We start from the raw sequence: 18,826 nt of genomic DNA on the forward strand, positions 1-18,826 counted from the left end.
GATACAGACCTTCCTGTCTATATTCCATGAGGTTATTGTGAAGATCAACCGTATCCTACAACCCAGCAGAGCGCTCAACTGCCAGTGGAGACAAAGATACTCTTTTGCTGAGCGGGGTCCATCACCCACAGCCTTCTGTAACCACAGGTTTGCACGGAGTCCTCTGCGCGATACAGATCACAAATTCCACCCTACTTAGCACAGTCACGTCCTCTTGCTGGGCCTCAGTTTTTCCCAACTGCAAAATGCGAAGACTGGGCTAGATCCTCTCTAAGGGCGCTGCCAGTTCTGGGAGTCTAAAGCACAACTACTCCTTAATTGTTCATAGCTCAGTTCTGTCTCCCCAGGTCTCCCCAAAAGCTTCTCTTCCAACAGAAGCTGACCTGAGGACAGAGAGAGACAAACATCTCCCAGAGAGAAAACAGTGGCGCTCAGCTCCTGGTCATCGATACTTACAACTTTGGGCTTCGTCTTGGTTGGTGACTGAAGAGGGGATGTCACTTTCCTCAGTTGGGGTGGATGAGGTCGGTACGGCACATAGGTTTGCAACTGGGGGAAGAGTCGAACCTCCAGAGGGGTCCGCACAGGGCTGGTGGGAGGGCTGGGCTGTGGGGGCGGCTTGCTCTCAGAAGTCAAGAGTGAAGGCACAGGCGGGTGAGGAAACAAAGGCACCGTTTTTCTCTCTAAGGGGCATGGAGGGAAATTGGAGCACAAGGGGAGTGACTTATGCCATAAAAAGCTGACCTCCCCAAGGGCCAGCCTATATATGTGGGTGCTAGCCTCCAACCCCCCGTGCCCCCAGAAAGATGGCCCACTCACCTGGATTTTTGACCGACTCCACCAGAATTCTAAAGTTCTCTTTATTTGCACTCAGGCCTGCAATGACATCTTCAATCGTCCAGAGATCCTTCTGTATCTGCGATTTCTCCTGAAAAAGAGAAGGTGATGGTTCATTTCCTTCTTAGCACCTCACCGAAGTTTCTCACTAGGACTTACGCTGTCATTTCAGACATAGTCCCTCACCCTGGGGGACAGCATCCCTTTTGGAAACTCCACCAGGGCTAGACTCACGCCTGCCTCAGAGCTTCATAGGGAAGCATACATATGGAAGACGCCCAAAATCCAGGGGAGAAATTCAGAGGAGACTTCACTGATTCATGTTGCCTCCCCCTAATTTAGAAATAGACTGCCTTAAATACTGTACACTTGCACTTATGAAATACCTAGAGTAATCAAAGTCAGAGACAGAAGAGTGGTTACCAGAGGCTGGGGTGGAGAGGGGAACGAGGAGTGTTGTTTAACGGGTACAGAGCTCCAGTTTTGCAAGATGAAGAGAGTCTGCAGATTGGCTGCACAGTGTGAATGTACTTGATACTATTCACCTGTCCATTAAAAACGGCTAAGGTAATAAACTTTACATTATGCATATTTTATCACAATTAAAAAAAAATAGATTGCTTTAAGCAACCATGGCAGAAGGGAAGAGAAGGCATAGACTAGAGGTTACACTATCCCCAGAATATAAAGAGCATCTTTGAAAAGACAAAGCTGAATCCTGAGATTTGAGGTTCATTTAAGAGCACAATGAGCCGTGAATATTTGGCAATAAAAAGAAATGAAGTATTGATACGTGTTACAACATGGATCAACCTTGAAAATGTTTATGCCACGTGAAAGAAGCTAGACACAAAGGCCACATTTTATATGATTTCACTTACACAAAACGTCCAGAACAGATAAATCCATGGAGACACAAAGTAGAAGAGCAGTTCTCTAGAGCAGGACTGGGGAGTTGAGGGTGTGGACAAGGGGTGACTCTTAACAGAGAGAGGGTTTCTTTTCAGGGATGATGAAAATGTTATAAAACTGATTGTGGTGATAGTTGCACAATTCTGAAAATTCTAAAAACCACTGAATTGTAGACTTTAAAAAGGTGAATTTTGTGGTATGTGAATAATGTGATAAAACGGTTATTTTTTTAAAAGTACAATGGGAAAAGAGGCAGGCTACACGACCATATGCACACTCTGACAAGTCACAAACGGAAGCAGACGGGGATCGGTCCTAGAAAGACGTGAGCAGGTTTTATCGTGATTAAGGGACTCTGGGCATTTTACTGAGTATAGTTGACACAGAATGTTACATTAGTTTCAGGTGTACAACAGTGATTCAATGTCTCTATACCTTACACTGCACTCACCACAAGAGTAGCTACCATCCGTCACAATACAACGCTATTACAATATTATTATATTCCCTATGCTGTGCCTTTTATTCCCACAATTTATTCATTCCATAACTGGAAGCCTGTACCTCCCACTCCCCTTCACCTGTTTCGTGCGTCACCCCAACCCCCTTCCCTCTGGCCACCATCAGTTTGTTCTCTGTGCTTACAGGTCTGATTCTGCCTTTTTTGTTTAGTCTTTTGTTTTTTAGATTCCACATGACTGAAATAATATTTCTCTTTCTCAGTCTGACTTATTTCACTCGGCATAATACCCTCTAGGTCCATCCATGTTGCTGCAAACAGCACGAGTTCATCTTTTTTTATAACTGCATAACATTCCATTGTGTGTATGTGTATAACACATCTTCTTTAGACAGCTATCTAGCAATGGACATTTAGGCTGCTTCCATATCCTGGCTCTTGTAAATAACGCTGCAATTAACATAGGGGTGCATATATCTTTTCAAATTAGTGTTTTCATTTCCTTTGCCTAAATACTCGGTAGAGGAATTGTTGGATCATATGGTATTTGTAATTTTTTGAGAACCCTCCACGCTGTTTTCCAGAGTGGCTGCACCAATTTACACTCCCACCAACAGCACATGAGGGTCCTCCTTCTCCACCTCCTCACCAACATTTATTCCTTGTCTGTTTTATTTTAGCCATTCTGACAGGTATGAGGTGATCTTATTGTAGTTTTGATTTGCACTGCCCTAATGGTAAGTGATGTTGACCATCTTTTCATGTGTCTGTTGGCCATCTGTATGTCTTCTTTGGAAAAATGCCTACTAGGGTCCTCTACCCATTTTTAAATGATTTTAATGATTTTTGTTTTGTTTTGGGTTTTTTTGGTGTTGACTTGTGTAAGGCCTTTACATATTTTGTATATTAACCTGGGGGCACCTTTTAATAGAGTTGTTTATACATCAAATATTCTTTTAATTTTTAAATTGCTGTGGGAGAAGGTAGCCTTGGTCACTGCCCACGGACATAAAAACAAAGGCTTCAAACCCCATCTCCTCTCAAGGCACCCAGCCACCCCTGAGTGGAAGAATTCTCGCATGTGAGATACTTAGGACTTGCCTGATTCTTCAAGTAGACTTTGTGCCCTTGGTATACCCCTGGGTATACAGGCCTGGGTACCCAGCAGGTTCTCAGCACATGGACGGTGAGTGAAAAAAGGACCAATCACATAAAATTCCCTGATCCAATGCTGTTCAACAGCTGTGACAACAGATGTCTGAAGCCTCCCTCCTAAGGAAGCTCACATTCTCGTACTGGCTCCACCCTTCCAGCACCAACGCACATCCTCAGGGCTAATAAATAAGGAATGGGCTTGCTGCTCCGCTCCACACCAAAGCACGAGTGTCCTAAGACAGACATGGTATCGAACCATGAACATGGCAGAGTGTGTGAGTGTGTGTGTGTGTGTGTGTGTAAGCTAACAGGATTATCTCAGGAACGGAGGTCCCCAAGCAGAGTGCTGGGAACAAGTAAAGGAGGAGTGTCACATTAAAATCAACTCTCTCCCCTCTCCTCTGGCAGTCTACCTGGTATACTTTGACCTGTCAGTTCACAGTCCTGCCCCCATTTAGCCTTTCTGTCACCCTCACACGTAAGAGAAGAGCAAGGACAAGCAAAAGCCAGAGAACCTCTAAGGTTCTCCAAGGACGATGGAATTTCAGAACTTAATGACAAGGTGAAGGAAGCTTTTGGGGAGCAGGGGGTGGTGCTTCATCCCTGGATCCTCACACCATGCTGGGCAGAAAGGCTCCTATGTACTGCATTCAGCGAACACCTGAACTTATTGTCCAGAAGCAGGGACACAGACAGGCAGCCTCATCTATCACTGGCTCTCACAGTAGTTACCTCGATCTTCTTTTATCCTCTGGCCTCCCTGTGCAGGTAGTCATGGGGATCTTTATAAATGCAGACAGTCATCTTTACTGAAAAGCCCGTGAATTTTCTCACAGCCAAACCTGGCTAAAGGGAGGCAAGTCTCCAAGCCCCGTTCCTGAGAATGTGTACATGGGGCTGCACGCATACCTCCACTGACCATGATTTATTTAGGACTCTAACAGCTTGCCTGGCCTAGAATTACACCAAACAAGTTAGCACAAAGCCTGTTCAAAGAAGGGCTCTGTGAGCCTCCCAGATCATTGTGGCACTCAGGGAAAGCATGGGCAACGCCACCAGGCTAGGTGGCAGTCAAGCTGCAGGGGCTAGGCTTCAAACTAGCCTATCTCTTCGTAACTTACTTACGTGGTTAAGTTCTTCAGGGAGTCCGGGACGAGACTTGTACATGGCACCCATTTGTTTTCCAGAGCAGAAAAAGGGATTCTGGGACTGCACTATGTTAAGTCACCATGAAATAAGGCATGGTAGAAACACAAATGGCCAATGACCATATAAAAAGATGTTTAACCTACTAGTAATTAAACAAACGCAAATTGAAACAAGATGTCCTTTTTCAGCCAGCAGACTGGCAAAAACTAAGAAGACTGATTACGTCAAGTGCTGGAGAGGATGTGGCTAAACAGGTTCAGCACCCTCATTCACTGCAGAGGGGAGGGCAGATGAGTGCAGCCCTTTAGAGGGTGACTGGCCGGCATCCGCCAACACTGAAGATGTACATTCATTTCTACCTAGCAAGCCCACCCTAGAAGCCCATCATAGATAAACGCTCATAAATGAGCTTGAAAGGGCAGTTAGATGTCCACTGTGGTACCATCTATAAAAGCAAAACACTGCAAATAACTTAAATGCCCACCAGAAAAGAATGGCTGAAGTATGGAATATTGAGACTACGAAATACTATGCAGCAGCTAAGAACTAATTTCTTTTACTCTACGCAGCCTTCTGAGATTATGGAAATCTTCTATAATCTGTGTTCAATACAGCAGCCACTAGACACATGTGGCTACTGAGCACTTGAAATGATTCTAGTGTGACTGAGGAATATATTTTTAATCTTCGTTAATTTCAATTAATTTATGTTTACATTTAAATAGCTACTGTATCAGGCAACATAAACTTGGGGGTATCTTTCCTGGAAAGATTTCCACAACATGAAGTTATGACAAAAAAGTGAGTTACCAAATAATGTGTAAGTATGATTCCTCTTTAAGTAAACCCAATTCCCACCCCCAAATAAAGTATATGATTCTATGGATGGGCATATGTTTGCAAATGCACAGCAAATGGTATGGAAGGCGACACTGCACAGGGATGGCACGGATTACATACAGGGAAGGTGATGGGACTGGGTCAGAAAGGGAAGTGGGGCAGAGGAGCTTTTATTTCAGTTTTGCTTTTGCTTCTTATTGTTTGGCCTGTTTGGAGAGATGCATTCATGTGTTATTTTTATAATTATAGAAACACAAGGAATGAAAAGCTAAAAAAGAAAATCACTGTTAAAATTAATTAAAGAAGATCCAAGAAGATAAGCATGACGGGATAGAACGGTTTAAGGAACTAGTAACTAAAAATAATCATTTGAAGGACATGGTCAACAATATTCACCTTGTATTTTCAAGCCACTATGCCAAGTGCTGGGGTACCAAATAAGAATAGGAAAATGCTAGTTTGGAGACAGGGAAATTATAGGCGGGAAAAAAAAGCAGCAGCAGCAGGAGACAGACAACTTCTGGGGGACCTAGCAGGCCAGCCCTGAGCCACAGGCAAGAGTCTTTTCCACATGGGCTTAGACCAGGCTTTCTGGGAATCAGCTCCCAACGGTGAGTGGGGGGACAGCAGGCTTTTCGCAGGCCAAACACCTCCTGAATTCCTTCACTCTCTGGGCAGGTGACATCCATGAAATCACTTGAAGGAAGAGCCTGGGCTAGAACTAGTTCATAGATTAGCAAGCTTCGCACCAAAATTGGCCTAGCATGGTGCCTCAGGCACAAGAAGTCTCCATTAATGCTTGCTGATTTCAAACACATCGAATTTATGTCAGGACCCTGACAGAGGAGCTATGGTAGAGCTGAAGCAGGGTTCAAAAGCAGATTATTTTCCATTTTTAAAAAACTTGAGGGTGGGGCAGAAGCCTGATCGGGCACCACAATGGGGAAACACTGGGCAGCTGGAGGACCCAACTGCGGAGAACAAAAACCACACAGGGCCTTTCTTCTCTCACCTTTGGGGGCAGAAGCAGCCATCAGTGGAATGGCCTGCTTTGTAAGGGCAGAGGATCCAGGGCTCTAAGCTTAGCTGCCTTTCCTGAGTGGGGCAGTGGCCAAGGTGATGGGTATCTCCCAGCCTGGCCCTAGAAACGCCAGTGACCGCCTGCAGACTGGAGGCACCGAGATGCACCTGGATTCACATTACCTCCTCAGGTGAAGGACTGATAACATCTAACTTCAGGAATCGGAGGGAGAGAGGGAAGGAAGGAAGGAGGCGGGGCTTCCTGCTGCTATCTAAGTGAGCAGCGCCAAGCTGGGGCCGAGAATCCAGGGCACATAGATCATTCTCGAGTCTCTGTAAGGTTCTCAGGTTTGGTATTTCCTTCCTCTCAGGGCTATTTCCCCAAGTGATCAGTAGTAAGACCCTTACAAAAACACCAAGAACTTGTCTTCGACAGGAGAGAGGTAGGGGGCGCTGAGGTGAGTTTTCTCCTCACAGCCTGGCAGGGGGAAGGGATCTCCGAGGGAAAGCTTGGGCGGCAGGCAAGCTGAGACCCAGCGGAAGGAGAAAAGGCCCCTGGATAGGGCTCACAGCCCCACAGGTGAAGGCTCTCAGAAGGAACAGAGCTCAGAAGGGATGAAGAGCCCTCGGGTCACCTGGAAAAAAAACGCTCTTCTGTGTTGCTCCTGCAGGGTCTGCTTCAGCTGCTCCACATCACTCTCTAGCTTCAGGTATTCGTTCCAGGCATTCTCCATCTCCTGTTGGCCAAGGAAATGCTCCTGAGTCTTAGTTATCCCCTGTCCCCCAGACGGCCCCATGAGCACCTGTGCTCTTGACCACTCCTGACCCAGCCAGTAGGGAAGGGGAGCCCAGCAGGTCTCAGGCAGGCCTGGGAGGAGAGAGACAGGGCTTGTCTTCCCATTCCTGCTCTCACCCTGGCCACCTGAACTGTCCCCTCTCCCACCATTGGAGATGCTTTGGTCCCCAGCCCTGGCAGAAAGGGCCTGCACCACATCGGATGGACAAATAAAAAAGCAGAAACTCTGATGTCTTGGAATTAACCGCACACAGATCAGGGGAAGAGCCTGCTCTGAGAAATCTGGTCCCTTGGGTGTCACTGTAGCCATACAGCAGTCGCTGACGGAAAGCACCCTGAGGTACCAGCAGAGACAGACACGTTGCCCCCAGACAAGGTGAGCTACTATCAGGAGGCAGCCTGGAGAAGTTCTGCTACTCCAAGACTCTCATCCCTGGCCACCAACTCAGCTACAGCTTGTGAGACAGGAGAAGCAGACCCCTGCCCAGCCCCCTGCCCAGCCCGTCTTGGGAGTGGGGGGTGGGGGCAGGGGAGTGTCTGCCACCCTCCACACCCTCTACACACAGTGGACTCTCTGGAGATCTCTGCCCGGATGTGGACGAGGTCCTCCTGCAGCAACTTCTGCTGCTGAGCAATCTTCTCCAGGTGCTGGGGCTGGTCCCGGTACTGCTCCATCTGTCTGTGCAACACCTCCAGCACAGACTCCAGCTGGTCCTACACCGGGCAAGGGCCAAAGAACAATGGGATAGCAGGACAGCCCCTGCAGGCCTCCCCATCCCATGCCAGGAACTAAACAAACCCGCTGGATCTAACTGAGGCTGAAGGGCCCACTGCCCAGCTGGGGCCTCTGATTCCAGCTCTAACTCTGCCCACTGGTGGCCTCCTAACATCTCTGTGCCTCAGTTTTCTCATCTATGAAGTGGGCATAAGGTCATCCACTCTTTTTTTTTTTTTTTAAGATTTTATTTATTTATTTATTTGACAGAGAGAGACAGCTAGCGAGAGAGGCAACACAAGCAGGGGGAGTGGGAGAGGAAGAAGCAGGCTCCCAGCGGAGGAGCCCAATGTGGGACTCGATCCCAGAACTCTGGGATCACGCCCCAAGCCAAAGGCAGACGCTTAACGACTGTGCCACCCAGGCGCCCCAAGGTCATCCACTCTTTATGAGATAAACTATAAGGATACATCAAAGAGTAGATGAAAAGTTCTCTTAAGTTTTCTTGGGGAAAAGGGCATGTTATGAATCTCCAGCATCACAAATACCTTATTAAAATTCAAAAAAGAAAAAAAAATCACATTAAGTATCCAAGAAACCAAACATGGGCAGCCCCTGGCCGGTTCCTCCCCTCCCATCCGGACTTGCTTCCACCATAGCCCAGATTCTAGGAGGAAAAGAGCTTTAAGAAATTACAGCCTCTGTCCTGTTACAGTTGTGGCCACTTTCTCCAAGGCAGCCCCCTTCCATGGAGTTCAGGGACTTGGGGTCATCACATATAAGCCAACGGAGCCCTCCTCTCCCAGGCTGACCTCACGAGGCCTCTAAGGATAGGCAGGCCAGAGCAGAACTAAGGTGGAGGAGGGGTAGGTGGCACTTGGGATAAGCAGGCAGAAGTCTCCCCATAAGATTTCCTCCAGGTTTAGGCAGAAATGCCCCTGGAAGCGGACACATTATTCTGAATCAACTAATACCTGTTCTGGATAAAGGAATACCTAGGACATGAGAGTGCAATCTATGTCTGAGGAAAGACAGCATGACTAAACCCCCTCCACTCAGCCTGAGATTATGCAAAACTGAGGCATACTTTGTTCTCCTTGAGGGCTCGGATCTTGTCTTCCAAGTCCTGGAGGATCCTGTCTTGTTCACAGAAGATGCTCAGTTTGACCTGTGAGCAAGAACAAGTTGGAGAGGGCCTGGGATGATGAGAAAAGGACACGACCTTGAAGTGTGATCAGAAAGCTTTCGGCTATGGAACCATCCAAGCCCTGCCTGAAGCTGCCCGCCTCAGGTCTGGGGGCAGCAGGCAGCCAGGGGGTCAAGCCTGTCAGCCTGCTCACTCACGTCAATGTCACTCTCCGCGATCTTCACCGGCTTCAGACTTCGGTCCTTGACAAGGTCCCGGCCCGTCATCTGGGAGATGAACAATTTAAAAGAGATTAACCACAAGGTTCAGGATTGGATCTCGAGAAAGGGAGTTAGCCCCATGATGGACGAGTGTGGAAGTCTTGGTGGGTAGGGTCATGGCATGAAATGGGCAAAAACTCAGGCGAGACCTGATTTTTATGCCCGCTTCATTTTAGGGAAAAGCCAAAACCTTTTTGTAATCCAAGAAGCACTTGTAAATTTCTCAAATTTAAATAAAAAGTAGATATTCGAGTTATGGTATCATTGACTATGGAAGCTTCAATTTGCCCAGAATGAGTTCAGTATGAATCCTGGAAGATTTAAAAGACAGAGTTTTGCTACCCAAGTTATAGAAGTCTATGACCCCCAGCCCAGGGCAGTGAGGTGGACCAGGAGGAACCAGTGAGGCCCTGGGGCATCGCCAAGCCTTAGTTTAAGGAAGCCTCTGAGCTGCTTACCTCCCCAGGAGCAAGGTCAGCCTTTCTCACCCTATACCATTTGGGAAGAGAATCAGGTCAGGGGATGAAGGAACCTGGATAATTCCTGGCTGGGGTTTTCAATTGATCCCTGAATAACCGAGGCAGGTCATATCTGTATAAGTCACAAGTTACCCTGTCCTCTCAAGAAAGGAAACCAAAAAACAGCAGACAAAAATCACCCAAACTTATGCGTCAGCGGGCATTCACAACATTGTCCATCCTTCCCCTGACCCCATGTGGGCACCACACTGGCATCTCCCACTGATCCCTACAAAGCTAAACCGAACTCTTTAGCCCATGTTTTCTCTTCCCCTAATCTCCTACTTGCCAAAAGCTGTGTCGGGTGAGGGGTCGGGGGACTTTTCCACAGATACACCCCCACGGCCAAGCCATGGTCAGAGAGAGCAAGGTCGAGTGTGCCCCATGCAATGAAGGCCATCTTGCTGAATTCCACTTTACAGATGTGACAGGGAAAGAGAGTGTGGAACCCCTCTCTTCCATGAGATAGATGGTGTGTATACTATGCTGAGGGTCCCAGTGTCGATGGACGGACAGCCACTGGAGAGATGGCTCTCACTTTCTCCCTACCCCATCTGAGAGGTCCAGTAAGTTGTGTGAATACGAAGCAGAAATATATTGGCAAACATTCCCCTCAGAACTCAAGCCATTCATGTGCCCAACTGTCCTGCACTCCTTCTCCCTATCATCATTAGCAAACGCAAAGGTCAAGGGACGATACCCTCTCCATGCCTTGGGCTGAGGACAGAGTCTAGCTGCAGACCCACCCTCAACCCATTCCCGTGCTCCCTTTGGTCACACAGCAGAGGGCAGGGACCACCGTCTTACTTATCTTGGTAAAAGTCAGCCCTGACTTTGGCATGCTGGAAGGCACAGGGAAAATGCTTATTGCATCGGATATAGGTCAAAGGGAAACACATGTGGGTCAGAATTCCTGGAAAAAGTAGAACTCCAGCCAAATTCTGCTCTTCAGACTGGCAGACTATGTGTACATACATGCACACACACAGTCACAGGACACACGGACTACTGCCACAATCCACAAGCAAACTGCTGGCTCCTGCAAAGACAGAGGGGTGGGAAAGGTGGGGAGAGGAAGCAGACGGAGATGGGGGGGGGTGGAATTAATCCTGTGAACCTCGAACAGCTGACCTCCCAGGCAGGACTTGGGCCTTTAAACTCAGGGGAACCCAGCAGGTAAAGGTAAGGAGGTCACTCTGTGTCACAGTCCTTCATCAAAGCAGAGGGCAATGAGCTTGTCTACTCTCCAAGGGGCTGACCCTTGGCTCCTTTCCTCGGAAGAAATCATTTTCAAATTGAGATACGCTGTGGAGATTTTTTCCTCCCACCAAAACTCTTTCCTTCATTTCACTGGAGCTTTTAACAGATGATATCTTTTTGATACGAAAATAGCAAGGCAGAGAATCTAATTGAGCAATGCCTCATTTACCCAACACCATCAGGAAAGGAATGACGTGTTCTACACAAAAAGGGCATTTTGAGAAAGCTGAACCTTTTAAACTTTTTGACGGAAAGGTTTCTAAAAGTAAGTCCTACGCTGCCTTCATAGAACTGAATATAAATTCAACCTTTCAGGGATGAATCAGAGTCATTATAAAAATCAGTAATATGGAATTTCTTAGAAGTTAATGTTTTAGGACTATTTGCCCCTTGATTAAATGCTCTTAAATTTCTGTGCTTTCACTTCCGTTATAGATTGACACATAATGTTTCTTTTCCATCTCAGAATTTAAGTACACCTTCTTTTCTAAGAAGTAACTCTCTCTTGTTCCCGTTTAAGGTGCTACGAGTTAGGAATTCAAATGGCTGAGTCTGTTAGGACTGGAGACTCAACAGAGGTGACAGAAGCTGCTTTTCCCTAACTCCCTCCCTCCCTCCAAGGGGTCTGGTGCCCTTCAGGGGAGGTCCTCCCATACTTCGTGTCTCCCAGTCTATGGGCCTTAGTACATCAGATGATATGCTCTGCTCCCCTCCATCGACAGTAACCTGACTAGGGGTGACTGTGGGGACTGGGACACATTTTCTCTGTGTCCTTAAAGTCCAGCCAGGGCCCAGCATATTGAGGATATTTGGGAAGTGTGTGCTTAATGACCCTGTGAATGTAACAAAATAGAGAGAGGTGGCTCTACTCCTATGGAATAAAGGGACAGGCTTGAGAGCACGAGCTTCATGGAAGTGTTTACACAGCTCAGAGGCCCTTGAAACTTCTGAATTTAGCTTTGTTCCAGAGAGGCTATACAAAGTGTCCACAAGGAGTTTATTACATCTAATTTTCCTTTTAAAATTGTGCTTTGTGATAGCAATGTTTAAGGTCCATTTAAAATGTCAACTATGGGTCTCCAGCATCTCTGTCCCCAGAAAAAGTGAAAGTCAGCGGGCATTCATCCCTTTGAAATCAGAGTCTGTGCACCAGAAGAGAACTGAAGGCCACCAGGCATTTTACCTCACCCTCCACACATCCCAACCACACCTTTTCTCGGGGCTTGGGATGACTGCACACAGCATCTGCTTCCCAACCTGCAGCCTCCCTGGGAAAGCTATAAAAGCCGGCCCCATTTCAGGCGCTGCTCCTGCATCATCAAAGCGGGGATCCTGGGGGGGGGGGGGAACCACCTCGTTCTAGTCCTGCTCTAGACTGTTTTCAAATATCAATGCCCTGCCCTGAAGAAAAGCCACCCTAATCCCAGAGCGGGGAATCTCAGGATACCCCAGCTCCTCCAAGGTGACCAGGAACTGCTGTTCCTTCCCAAGGAACTCACACTTGACTACACAGACCACACTGGTGTCAGGCGAGGTCAGTCCTCACCATGGAGGCAGATGGATGGAATCTCAGGATACCCCAGCTCCTCCAAAGTGACCAGGAACTGCTGTTCCTTCCCAAGGAACTCACACTTGACTACACAGACCACACTGGTGTCAGGCGAGGTCAGTCCTCACCATGGAGGCAGATGAGAGAGAATGGGAACACAACACAAGCTGGTGGCAAGCCAGGCAAGGCCCCCACCCCCCACCCCCGTGGCAGCACAAAACATGGAGTCACAGAACACCGCGGATGAGAGGCTCAGCCTGGTGCACCAGCCAAAATGCTGAAGGGAGTATCAATAGGAGAAAAAAATAAACCAAAATGACTTGCAGGAAGCCTGGGGGCGGTCAGGAGAGCCCCTGGTTAAGCAAGTGATGAGGTCGGCACTGAGCCAGAAGCAATGGAATGGCCCCGCTTGGAGACACAGATCAGATCATCTTACGCTTCTCCTGGGCCGACAGCCCCGTGCTGACTTCTTCAGCACTTTGTAAAGCACGTTGATCAAAGGTTCATTATTTTTTATCTGTTCCAGACAAAAAGGCAAATACAACAAAACGTAACAGGTGAGACATCAAAAGACACTTGAAGGAGCCAGAATTTGGGGAACTGGCCAGGGGAAACCTTAAGGGGGATGTATGTGTGCAATTCAAATGATCGCCTCTCAGCCTGGTTGTGCTGCTTCCCAGCTGCTGGCCTTTCCCTTCCTTGCCCTCAGCGATAACATGGAAGACAAGACGTTCTGCCCGAAGGATCTTCGTGCAGGCTCATTTATGTGAGAGGGCCAATGTCAGGGCCCATTTCCTTCCAGTTCATCCTGCAGAAGGCAAGAGGAAACTCGGCTTCTTCCTTTGTCCTCCTGCACCTGACGTTGTGAGATATTGAAACCCTGGAATGGCACTAGGCACTGGTCTCGTCCCTGCACCATATTTTTCACCCTCGGTCCACCAGACCCTCGCCTCCACACTTCTGTTCATCTAAATAAAGATGTCTTACCGAGCGATCCCAAATCAGCTCCTTTGAGGGAACACTGTCCCTACCTGCTAAAACAGTGCATCTCAGCCCTGGCTGAACACTGGCATCTCCCAGGTGGTTGAGGGAAAATAACTGGTGCCTGAGTCCCACTCCAAGAGACGTGGACGTAAATCAGCTTGGGGTGGAGCTGGGGCAGCCAGATCCTTAACAGCCCCCCTGGAGGATACTGATGTGCAGCCAAGACCCGGGAACCACTACTACTGTAAAAGTGATTCTCAGACTTGTGCGCACCACAGAATCTCCTGGACGGCTTGTTAACACAGCTGACCCTTGAGAACAAGCGTTTAAATCGTGAGGGCCCACTTACATGTGATTTTTTTTTCAATACATGCAGTACAGTCCTATAAATTTTCTCTTCTCTGTGACTTTATCATTTTCTTTTCTCTAGCTTACTCTATTATAAGAATACAATCTATAATACATGTAACATACACAATATGTGTTAATTGATCGTTTAGTTATTGGTAAAGCTTCCTGTCAACAACAGGCTATTAAGAGTTAAGTTTTGGGGGATCGAGTTACACCTGCATTTGCAACTGTGCGAGAAGTTGGTGCCCTTAACCTACACACTGTTCAAGGGTCAACCGTAAACAGATTTGCTGGGCCGCACATTCACAGGTTCTCACTGAGCAGATCTGGGGTGGGACCCGCAATTTTGCATTTTTAACAAATTCCCAGGTATTGCTGATGCTGTTGGTCTGGGATCACACTTTGAGAACCACTGCTTTGAAACAATGTTTCTCAACCCTGGCCATACATTAGAAACACCTAGAGAGGTTTTGTTGTTGTTGTTGTTGTTTTTTAAGATTTACTTATTTGTTTGAGAGAGAGCATATGTGAATGGGAGTGAGGGGCAGAGGGAGAGGGAGAGGCTCTCAAGCAGATACAGTGCTGAGCACGCAGCCTAACACAGGGCTTGACCCCATGACTCGTGAGATCATGACCTATCTGAAACCAAGAGCCAGACGCTCAACCGAGTCACCCAGATACCCCTGTTGATTTGTTTTTAAAGAATAATACCTGAGTGTTACCAAGTAGATCAGAGTCTCTAAGGGGTAGGATCAAAGCACTGACACTCGTTTTACAAGCTCCCCTGGTTGTTCTAGTTATTGGCCAGGGTTAATAATCTCTGCTCCAGAACAACCGATCTCAAACTTCTTCGTGCTTGACCATGGACTCTGGGAAACAAACTGAGGGCTTCAGAGGGGAGGGGGGGTGGGGGAATGGGATAGGCTGGTGATGGGTATTAAGGAGGGCACGTATTGCATGGTGCACTGGGTGTTATACGCAAGTAATGAATCATGGAACTTTACATCAAAAACTAGGGATGTACTGTATGGTGACTAACATAATATAATAAAAAATATTATTTAAAAAAATAAATAAAAATAAAAAAACAAAAACATACACAAAAAAGCAGAATTCTGGGCACCATTTCCAGAGGTTCTAATTCAACAGAACCCCCCAAATCTGTACATTAAAAAACATCAAGCTCCTGGGTGATCTTGAAATAGGTGGTATCCCAGACTACAACTTACGAAACTTTGCTCTGGAAGCTAACTTTGGAAACAGACCCTGAACAGAGTAGCCCTGATCTCAGGCTCAGTCAGGAAGAGGCTAGAGGCCAAGCGACCAGAGCCCCTGATGACAAAGCCCTCAATCAGGAACCACCGCCTCTGAGGGGTGGGCTGCAATCTGCTCTACCTACAAAGGCACCCCTTGAGCAGCAGCGGATACCCTCCCCTCCACATCCCCTTCCCAGCTGTGCTTCACAGATGCATAAAAGCAATCTAAGCTGTCAACAACAGCGGCCCCCACGCCTGCTTCTTCAGACCTAGCCAGCGTACACGGTTCTGAAGAGCAGAACTATGATGCCAGAAACACAATTCAGTGACTACAACTTTAGGGTGGGCAAAGGACATGGTACACGGAGGAAAGAAGGCAGGAGTAAAGTTAGACCCTGGGTTTAAATTCCAGACCTATCGCTGTGGAAGTGACCTCTCTTGATGCTTGGATTCTTGGTTAGGAAGGTGAGGATAATAATTCCTATTGCTCCAAGTGCAATAATGAACAACAAGCACCCAAACACCACCAGGGAGGAACAGATGCTTCATCAAGGAGGAGTCCTTTCCACCCTGGCACCAACAAGTAAAATGCCAGATAAGTAAACATTTTGCAAAAAGAACGTTAATACAGAGTGTCTTTTAAAAGACTGGAGTACACCTTTGTTTGAGCACTTGGCACCACAACAGAAAGGCTCACTTTAGGGAGAAAAAGCTCCCACAACATGTGGGGAAGCAAACATCACCAACTGATTCTGGAAGCTGAGCATCAGCTGATGGGTGGTGGTCATGGTGAGGTGAGAGTTTGGATCCTTAAGTCTGTGGCCTTTGGAACAGGGACATGGGGGAGCCTAGGCCAACCAGGTAGGGATAGGGGGCTATTTTTCTCCAGCGAGGCTTCCCTCCTTCCTCTCCCCCCAAGAACCCAGAGGAACCTCTCACAAACCACTGTCATGGCGGGGCTGTGCCACCGCTATCGCCACACCTAGGCTGGGCTTCAGGGCCCATTCAACAGTGTCCACAGGGCCCTCATCTCAGGGACCCCAGCTGAGCTCTGCATCGGCTCATTTTGTTGAGCATGTCCTAATCTCAAGAGTTTACAGGCCTTAGGGTTTTCCTGACACAGTCACACGCATCCCCTCCCTTGCCCCGCAGTGCTCATCTAGCTTCACTAACCCAGAGATGGGAGGGTTCCCCAAAACCTGAGCAGGTCCTTTCAGAAACCCCTCTACTTGTAGCTGTTATCCACTTATCTTTTTTTTTTTAATTGAAGTACATCTGACACATGCTATCCATTTGTCTTCATTCCCCCTTGCAGCCACAGAAGACACGTGGTAACATTTCAGAGTTTTGTAGACTGTCTCTAGGGCTCCTGAATTACCCAGAACTCTCTCCACCATTCTGCAGTGCAGCAGACTTTCCTGTTTCTGCCCAGCATGCTTTCCCATTAGGGAACCCCTCCCCCAACTCCACAGGGAGTCTGGGTTGCAAGTGTCCACCCATGGGGATGCTGGGGAGGGAGAAAGTGAACTTGGGTTTACAGGTGGCCACCTTCACTGCCATGCGGACACAGCCCATACACCAGAACAGTGATGGCATGGCCTGAGCCCTGGGGATGTAGCCCTTGGCTAAAAGAACCAGTATATTCCCTCTTCGGCTTATTAGCAGGTTGATTTGGGTTTCAGACACCTGCAAACAAAAGCACCCTACCTAATACATCCTCAGCCATGGTTCTAGAAACCCTCAACACCTCTGCTTTGCTTCCAGCCCTTTCTTCATCTGAGTCCCGAAGTGAGACACCATCTGGGAGCCCTATACCCCAGCTGGGTTTGAGCAGAGCAGGTCCTGATGTGGGTACTCTCTGCACCTTGAAGAGAGACCAAGGTGGTGCCAACCTTTCTGGCAGCCATGTCAGACAGACAACTCACACACAGCACAAACCCCAGCATCTCCCTGCTACCAGTGCAGCTCATTTGGGGGAAAGTTCTCTGAGAGGAGCTAGCAACTGGAATAACAAAAATAAGACTGGGGAAACTCTGGTATCAACATAACTGCTTTCCATGACAGTGACAACTTCCAGAGCGTCACTGGTTAATGTTCTGGGTGCAGACAGCTCCTAGCTAGTGAACACCCCAGGGATGCACCTTGCCTGTATCACATTAAACACACTTCCTGGGATAATGACCACAGTTCAGCTCCATCAAAAACTGAAATGCCTTTGGGTCCACAGTAGTGGAAGAAGCATTTTAAGAGAGGCTGGGAGGCAAGGTGACTCAAGTTTCAGAGTCAGAGCTATATCTAAATACCAACTCCTCAGTAACCGCTTATGTGGCCTTGGGAAAGTCATTTACTTCTCTGAGCCTTAGTCAGTGAATAAAAGATACCAACACCTTCCTTCCAGGGATACTGTGGGAGTTATATAATTTAACAGCAGTGAAACACAGTGACTGTCACATATTATACCCTCTATTGTTATACTAAGCTTCTGTTGGTAGTCAGGACACCCAAGGACTCCTGGCTCTGCTATCCTGTGCCTCAGTTTCTCTCTTTAAATCCCTTTTAACTCAAATTCTACGATCTTGAAATAAAACAGACCTGAACTGAATCTTCCCTCCAGGACCAGCTGTGAGTTTCTGCTCTCCCATACAAACAGGAATCAGAAGACAGAGATTTCCCTTTACTCCAGCTCAGCCTCTCTAAGCTCTCTCTTGCACCATGCACCATGCACCAAGCACTCTGAGGACTGTTTCAAGGTACACCCATGCTGCTGGGGAACCAAACCTCTCTTACCAGCCTAGGTACATCATGAATGCTCCATAAATACTTCTGACTGACTGCATGGCCCCAGGGCAGAGGTGAGAAAAACCGAGGGGTGGCATGGTGACTGGCTTATTGGGGAGCCCAGGGAATGGAGACAAGGTGGTAACACAGGGCAGGTGAAGGTGGATGTCTCCAGGTCAGGTGGGGGTGGTGGGCATGGTGGAAGGACCATGCCCAGGATCAGGGCACAGCAGGATGGGCTGGGCTGTACATTTTGCATCCTGAGGCATGACTACCATATTTACAATACTCACTCATGCTCTGTGTGATCTGCCTCTCCCATAAGCTAGAAAACGTCCTGGTTTTGAGAGAACCCTCCTTATTTTGCTCACGTCAGAAAGCCAAGTCTGACTCTTGTTCACTGCACCCCTCCTTCCTAAAGAATCAGGAATATGCACGGTCTGCCTCCTCCAGCCCTAGCCAAACCACCCTCCCCCTGGCTTTCCTTGGCTCCCACTGTTCCCTTCCCTTTAATGTCAACCAACTCAAACCCTCTGGCTCTTCAAGGCTCCAAACATATGCCACCTCCTTCAGAAGGCTTCCCAGCATTACAGCCCACGGTGACCTTCACTATCTCAACTCTGGGCATAGGCCAGACAGATCTTTGCAAGCTCATTATAAACAAGTCTGTGTTACTTTGGGAGATTTTCTTTTTCTAACCCAGACCATTTGGGAGTTTCTCAGGGCCAGAGAGTCTCGTTTTTTCTCTTACATGTCCCTTAGGCTTCTCCAGAGCTGGTTACACAGCAAGTGCTCATCAGATACGGAAGCTAACTAGTTGCTTCCTAATCAAAGGCTCT

General features: G+C 47.8%; 1 protein-coding gene across 16 annotated transcripts in view; it reads right to left on the bottom strand.

Moving 5' to 3' along the window:
• PLEKHA7 (pleckstrin homology domain containing A7) overlaps nucleotides 1-18,826 on the bottom strand; it is a 232,005-nt gene that overhangs the window by 41,030 nt on the left and 172,149 nt on the right. For 15 of the 16 annotated variants that reach the window (XR_015721534.1, XR_015721535.1, XM_045796579.2 and 12 more), the window contains 6 exons: nucleotides 9,229-9,297; nucleotides 8,972-9,052; nucleotides 7,734-7,883; nucleotides 7,009-7,110; nucleotides 820-928; nucleotides 457-683 (listed from right to left, as the gene is read on the bottom strand). Coding sequence is in view for 14 of the 16 variants with exons in the window: in XM_045796579.2 (XP_045652535.2) it covers nucleotides 457-683; nucleotides 820-928; nucleotides 7,009-7,110; nucleotides 7,734-7,883; nucleotides 8,972-9,052; nucleotides 9,229-9,297 (738 nt within the window). In the remaining 2 variants the exon portion in view is untranslated. Of the gene's footprint in view, nucleotides 1-456; nucleotides 684-819; nucleotides 929-7,008; nucleotides 7,111-7,733; nucleotides 7,884-8,971; nucleotides 9,053-9,228; nucleotides 9,298-13,054; nucleotides 13,136-18,826 lie in introns of all 16 variants that reach the window. The other variant, XM_087855330.1, reaches the window with a different exon arrangement.

The sequence above is a fragment of the Ursus americanus genome, chromosome 24, assembly GCF_024610735.1.
Source record: "Ursus americanus isolate L20-20 chromosome 24, mUrsAme1.1.p, whole genome shotgun sequence".
Classification (NCBI taxonomy): domain Eukaryota; kingdom Metazoa; phylum Chordata; class Mammalia; order Carnivora; family Ursidae; genus Ursus; species Ursus americanus.